This window comes from Pseudochaenichthys georgianus, unplaced genomic scaffold, assembly GCF_902827115.2.
Source record: "Pseudochaenichthys georgianus unplaced genomic scaffold, fPseGeo1.2 scaffold_428_arrow_ctg1, whole genome shotgun sequence".
NCBI lineage: Eukaryota > Metazoa > Chordata > Actinopteri > Perciformes > Channichthyidae > Pseudochaenichthys > Pseudochaenichthys georgianus.
In genome coordinates this window covers 23,323-30,806 of record NW_027262993.1, presented here as the reverse complement: position 1 = coordinate 30,806, position 7,484 = coordinate 23,323, and the positions used below count along the sequence as shown (strand labels likewise).

At 45.9% G+C, this 7,484-nt stretch overlaps 1 protein-coding gene across 1 annotated transcript; it reads right to left on the bottom strand.

Moving 5' to 3' along the window:
* Window positions 1-5,432: 5,432 nt before the first annotated feature.
* Window positions 5,433-6,929, bottom strand: LOC139433414 (probable inactive protein kinase DDB_G0270444). The gene has a single exon (XM_071202419.1). The coding sequence runs from the start codon at window positions 6,927-6,929 to the stop codon at window positions 5,433-5,435; it is 1,497 nt and encodes a 498-aa protein (XP_071058520.1).
* Window positions 6,930-7,484: the final 555 nt, after the last annotated feature.

Genomic DNA, 7,484 nt, shown 5'->3' with positions numbered 1-7,484 from the left:
GAGTGGCGAATAAAAAAGAGAGCCACAACTGATCCACTACCACCCAAATCCCATTAACATCGTACAGGAGACAAATAATAGCTCGCAGCAACGTATTGAAAAAATAACTATAAACTATAAATTAGTTCATTTTTAAAACCATGAACTTTAGTTCAACATTTTGAATTATGAACTATGAACTGAACTAGTTCATTTTAAAATGTGTGAACTGTGAACTGAACTAGTTCATGTAGAAAGTGAACTTTCCCAACACTGGCTACGAGTGTGTACAGCTTCCGGTGTTGGGCATTCTGGCTACGCAAAACTCATTCACCAATGGGTAATGTTTAGATGGATTTAAGGAACTGCCTCTCGATTCTATTGGCTCTGACGGTTAGAAAGAGGTGTCAATCATCACAATCGACCAAGGGGGGCCATAGATATGGAAAATCCACCCAAATGACCCCAGAAGTGTTTTTTTTATTTTTCTAAATCTGTCTAAAAAGGTCAAATGTCACTTGTTTTGCATCAATATTGATACAGGGTACTTATTATATGTTATAGTTTGGATTCCTAAAGCTTTTAGTCTACCATCCCATCATCCAAGGTTGGTTTTCACTATAAGTCATGTTTTGTTTTGGGACGGACACTATAATTTAAAATGTTTTACTATGTTCAATCTGAATTTACTTTAAAATTAAAAAAAATGACATCCAACTCACAGGTGTATCATTGCTTTGAGAAAAAAAGATTATTAATGTACCCCTTTTAGAAGTTAAGTTATAGTCAATTGTTCTGGGAATGCCATTTTCGAGCCTGAGGCCTGAAAAACAGGCTTGGGGCTCACCTGGTTAACGATACCTAAATATATACAGAGACATGAAATAATGTTACGTAATCAGATACAATACGTCTGATAGAAATACATTTGTAAAGACTATGATATTCAATTGCTGTTTGAGGTGTTGATACAACCTCATATTTGTATGTATTTTTAGAGGCTATCAAGGTTCCAAACAGAGTTGGGTGTAACGCATTACTGTAATAATATTACATTTGTCGGTAACAGACTAATGTAACGCGTTACTTCTATAAATTCAGTAATCACACGACAGTTACTAACATTGCGCGAAATGTGTTACTTTTATAGATGCAGTAATTAGGGCTGCACGATATTGGAAAAAACTGACATTGCGATTTTTTTCCCTCCTGCGATATATATTGCGATATGAAAACATACAAGAAATGAAGAAAAGACCGTTTTTGTTCCCGCAAACCATCCTTTCTTGAATTTTAATGCTATACAATTGGTATTTTTTAACTATATTCAGTGGCGGTTCTAGACCAATTTGACTGGGGGGGCCACTGGGGGGCCAGTTATTTTCTGAGGGGGGCACAATAAATGCAGGACGAAAAAGAGAACCAGACAGTATGAAGTAATTGCGCATAAGAAAACAATGCAATACAGTTATTGGTATTTGTTTCAGTACACTTATTTATTTCAGATAGATCTTATAGTTATTACTGTTAGCTTCAGCTTAAGTTATAGTGCAATGTTTGCACTCACACCATATTTATATAAAAATAAAGGCCATGAACAGTTACATCTCTACTTTACATAAGGGTGTCTGCACAATCTCACATTACAGCAACAAAATCCTGCGGTTTTTATAATATACATTTAAAAAAAAAAGAAAAAAAAAAGTTCATTGTTAGGGGGGCCACAGGGGGGCCAGAGGTCAGTGTTAGGAGGCACTGGCCCCCCCTGCCCCCCCCCCCCCCCTAGAACCGCCCCTGACTATATTTAACCGGATGACGGATTTTAGTCACGGACGTCTGGATCTTAAGTTATCAGAGCAACAAGCTGAGCTAGCTCGGTTAGCAGCGCCGAACTGCCCTGGAGAAACTCATGAAACGACTTTATTCAGTGTTTTGACCTTTAATCACCGGGTCTGTTTGCTCTGGAGATTTCATTGTGATTGGTGGTTTGCTGTGCATGCAGAGCCTGCATGTCACTCACTCGAGTACCCCTCACATGAGAGCCGCGCAACTTTTCCTTTTGTAGCAAGCAGCAAAATAATTGTAACATGACGTGATTAAGTAAATGTGCCTACTTAATATCGCAATAAAAAATTTTTTTAAATAAAAACCTTTTTTTTTTTTAAATCACACGTTGTGAATATCGTGCATGCGCATATCGTGATTATCGTCACGACACGATATATCATGCAGCCCTATCAGTAATCATACTATAGTTACTAACATTGCGCGAAAAAATGACTAGATTCTCCCTTTGACGGACTAGTAGTACGTTATTCAGAAGTTTACAGTAACTTTGGATAATAACACGGCGGGTTTAATAAACCGAGCCTCTCTTTTCGGCCCATTCCCAAACCGCCCCCTACACCCTACCCTACACCCTACCCCTACACCCTACCCTACCCGTACACCCTACCCTACACCCTACCCCTCCGTTTGCGCGTTCACGCGGAGGGTCCGCCATATTGAGGGCTGTTCCAAAGCAACGGGTGTGGAGGGGGAGTGGGGGGGGTGTGGAGGGGGAGTGGGCTATCAAGCCCTCAAACAGCGAGTCTGCAGCGGTGCTGACTTGAGACCGGTCTCTCCCTGACCGGAGTCACGCTGTGTGTGTCCTCAGGAAACACGCTGTTAACAAGTAGTTCCAGCAAACATCCACTGATAAACTGCGATGTTAGCAACCTCATGATGACCTCATATGTTTTAACTTAGGATCAAACCTGTGTTTAGTCTAGAAAAAGGTAAATGGGTGCATTTTATTATAAAGTTGTGTATATTTACAGACCGTTGCAAAAACTAAGAAGCTTATAAACATCAGGTTTAAAACTAAAAGAGCTTTGAAACACAATGAAAGATGTTTGGAGTTTTATTTGAGTTATTCATTTAAACTCTTTGTCTAAGAGATGCTGATTTGAAACCGTTGTTACAAACAGTTACGGCACTTCCTGTTTCTGCCGGAGAGAGGGGAGGCCGTCCCAAAGCTCGCTGCTGTGTTTACTCCCTCCATCTGAGTGAAATAAGACCCCACGGTGTGATGATTGATAGGTGTGTGGGCTGTCTTTCATTTTTACACACAGAACAATGGGGGCTATCCTCCCTGATTCACAATGTAAAGTCATTCACAGCCTCTTCCCTCTTCTCTCTGTGAGGAGCAGCAGGTTCAGCTTTCAGAACAAAGTAACAAAACACTAAAATGGCATTCATTTTTTAAAATATGTCGTGTAGTAATAGATGTATTTATTGTTCTTCTCAAGAGAGGACCAGAATGTGTATTTTATGTTAGTATTTTAAAAAGTCTCCCGGGGAAGAATCCCCCCAGACCCCCCTGCAGGGGTTGGGCTTTCAGCATGTCAGCTCTTTCACCTGTGGGGAAGTTGCAGGATTGGCTCCAGGTCGCCCTTTTTATTTACTACAAGACAAATGTGCCTTTTTATTTCATACAGTTCCATTTGGATTGAGACAGGGAAATAATCTAAACCTCACGCGTGGCGTTTCACTGTCAAGGGCAGCGTGTATGTAATCACATTGCAATACTGACTTGAGCCCCCCCGCTGTGTGGGTTAGCCCTACCATAGATTACCCAACACAGATACTCTGGAGCCGCCACTGTTTGAGGGTGAGTTTGATGAAGGCCGTTTCCTCCCAGTGGGCCAGGTAAATATCTGCATATGCCGCAGTGCTTGCGGCCCATAGCACAACCGCACAGCTGGAGGTACCGGTGTGAGGTACCGGAGGTGCGCGCTCCATGAGGCCGGAGGGCGCGTTCTCTCAATAATACTCGAAATACTCAATAATATCTTTATTTTTCAAGGTTTTTCACGCAAGATATATATTCTTGTTAAACAATATATACTGAGCCTCTTGGTATTGATGAATGAACTCTGAATATATAAGCTTAGGTGTTTCATTGTGTTTTGTCATATAGGCCTATTCCCAAAACACGGCTGTTTTTGGGGCTGTTTTGGGTGTTTCGACGGACTGCTGGAAGAGCCCACTGGAGACCTCCCAGACAAAAATCAAAGGTCCGTCACCCCCTGCCCCCCCCCCCTCCAGCGATTTGGAACCCGCCCTCCGGCACTCTAGGCCGCCCTCCGGTCTTTCGTCACACCCGGAGGTACTGGTATACTGTTGAAAACAAAATCATTGCGGGTGAGGCTGAGGTGGAGTGACTGGAGGATGTCACTGTCGGGTTAGGCTGGGTTTGGGTATGTACTGAAGGTGTGTTGAAGTGCAGAGAGGCCACGTGGAGTTTCTATATTGGTGTATAAGGAGTCTATACCTAGAGAAGAACGAAGGGTGTGACGGGGAATGGGCAGGGTCTTTATTGTATGAACAACATGATAGGTGTCTGGATGTAGCTGGGGTGGAGTTTGGAGAGGGGACAGATCAAGCGATATGTATTCTGTGATGTTGTAGGTTCCAGACCAGAGGGGACCGCCCACGTCTCCACAGGCGTGTGGATCTTGCGGAGCAGGTAGAAGAGGCGGGGCCTGGGCCCCTCCGGACCATCCGGACACTGTTTTAGTTTTGTGTTGATGGATTTGTTTCTGTATAGTGTTTCTGTAATGTTCCTAGTGTTTGTGTTTCTAATTGTAGTCAGTGTGTCAGTGGTCTGTAAGTATGTTATTTAATTGTCTCTGTGCGTCTAATCTGTAATTGTCCCTGTCCTGTATGACTATGTGTGTCCCCTTGTCTGCTGGTTCTGTGTGTTGGCTGTTCCCTAATGTGTTACTAATATTTCTATGTTGCTAATGTTGGGTATTCTCCGTGGGGGGCGCCACTGTCTGAGTGTGTCAAGGTTCTTATTGATGAGTTGTGTTAATGTCTGACTACGGAGGCGTGTGGCGCAGTGGGTTGGGCGTTGGTGTTGGGATCAGGGGAGCACAGGTTCAAACCCCACTGCAGTCAGCATGTCGTTGTGTCCTGAGACCCTTCACCCCAAAGTGCTCCAGTGGGGATTGCCCTCAGTATCGAGTCATTTAATTTCAAACCTTAATTGATCCAGATTGTCCCTCGAGATCATAGCTCTCTTTCTCGAGGGAGACCTGGAGTATAGTCGCTTTGGATCAAAGCGTCTAACAAGTGACATGTAACGTAACCATCTCCACCCATAGGCCGATACACACTTTGAATGCACTTTACCCCCGTATGATTGTTTATGGTGTCTGTCCTACTGCCATGTTCTTAATGTTACGTATGTCTAGTCTTTGCACACTGGGACAGAGTCTGAATCTCGTTGTACTTTTTGTACAATGACAATAAAAAACTTGGTAACACTTTATTTTGATAGTCCAGTTAACACTCTATAAGTCATCAGTTGACATTCAACAGCAGTTTCAACAGACAAGTGACATGCATTCAACTAACTGCCAGTAGAACATACATCAAGCTTTAGCTGATGATCAACAGATAAGCAGCTAGAGTTCAGTGGCAGTTCCGCAGGTCATGAGGTTGGACTCCAGCACGGATTCCAGTAACGACTCCAGCTCTGACTCCAGCTCTACCTCTGACTCAAGCTCTACCTCTGACTCAAGCTCTGACTCCAGCTCTACCTCGAGCTCTACCTCGAGCTCTGACTCCAGCTCTACCTCGAGCTCTACCTCGAGCTCTGACTCGAGCTCTACCTCGAGCTCTGACTCAAGCTCTGACTCCAGCTCTACCTCGAGCTCTACCTCGAGCTCTGACTCCAGCTCTACCTCGAGCTCTACCTCGAGCTCTGACTCGAGCTCTGACTCCAGCTCTACCTCGAGCTCTACCTCGAGCTCTGACTCGAGCTCTACCTCGAGCTCTGACTCAAGCTCTGACTCCAGCTCTACCTCGAGCTCTACCTCGAGCTCTGACTCGAGCTCTGACTCGAGCTCTACCTCGAGCTCTGACTCCAGCTCTACCTCTGACTCAAGCTCTGACTCCAGCTCTACCTCGAGCTCTACCTCGAGCTCTGACTCGAGCTCTACCTCGAGCTCTACCTCGAGCTCTGACTCCAGCTCTACCTCTGACTCAAGCTCTGACTCCAGCTCTACCTCGAGCTCTATCTCGAGCTCTGACTCGAGCTCTACCTCGAGCTCTGACTCGAGCTCTACCTCGAGCTCTGACTCGAGCTCTGACTCGAGCTCTACCTCGAGCTCTGACTCCAGCTCTACCTCTGACTCAAGCTCTGACTCCAGCTCTACCTCGAGCTCTACCTCGAGCTCTGACTCGAGCTCTACCTCGAGCTCTGACTCGAGCTCTACCTCGAGCTCTGACTCGAGCTCTGACTCGAGCTCTACCTCGAGCTCTACCTCGAGCTCTGACTCGAGCTCTACCTCGAGCTCTGACTCGAGCTCTACCTCGAGCTCTGACTCGAGCTCTACCTCGAGCTCTGACTCGAGCTCTGACTCCAGCTCTACCTCGAGCTCTACCTCGAGCTCTGACTCGAGCTCTGACTCCAGCTCTACCTCGAGCTCTACCTCGAGCTCTACCTCGAGCTCTGACTCGAGCTCTACCTCGAGCTCTACCTCGAGCTCTGACTCGAGCTCTACCTCGAGCTCTGACTCGAGCTCTACCTCGAGCTCTGACTCGAGCTCTACCTCGAGCTCTGACTCGAGCTCTGACTCGAGCTCTACCTCGAGCTCTGACTCGAGCTCTGACTCCAGCTCTACCTCGAGCTCTACCTCGAGCTCTGACTCGAGCTCTGACTCCAGCTCTACCTCGAGCTCTACCTCGAGCTCTACCTCGAGCTCTGACTCGAGCTCTACCTCGAGCTCTGACTCCAGCTCTGACTCCAGCTCTACCTCGAGCTCTACCTCGAGCTCTGACTCGAGCTCTGACTCCAGCTCTACCTCGAGCTCTACCTCGAGCTCTACCTCGAGCTCTGACTCGAGCTCTACCTCGAGCTCTGACTCAAGCTCTGACTCTTGAGTCTTGAGGCAAAACATGTTATCAATTAATACAAGCAGTCAGATCAATCTGAACTGTACAGACTTTAATATAAAAGCTTATTTTCAATTCCAGTATCTGTGTGAGCCACCTCACATACACTTAATACAAACAAAACTTCAATAATTCTGCAGTGCATTACATGTGTGCTGTAATCTACAAACATGAGGTGTTCACATAGCAGCTCAGTGTTCCCTAGGCTGGCTGCTTTGGGCGCGAATGGGCCGGGAGATAACTGTTCAGATGATTCCGACATCATGTGAATGCAGCACAAAGCCGATGGCATGTACGCTGCCGAGCGGCTACGGACCTTCCCGTACTCATAGTTCTTCTACGATGCGATATCTATGAGCGCACAGCGGACGTTAGATTCTGCGGGGAAGTGCAATCAAACAAACAGTTGGGGATATTTAAACTTTCAGTGGCGAAGCGCAGCCAGAGAGCACCCGCAGCCAATCAGTAGACAGAGTCCTGACATGTTGACCTATGTGATAAAGAATGTCTTGTGGCGATGTGCACTTCGCTGCTGCTGATGTGAATGTGGCAACAGAGCA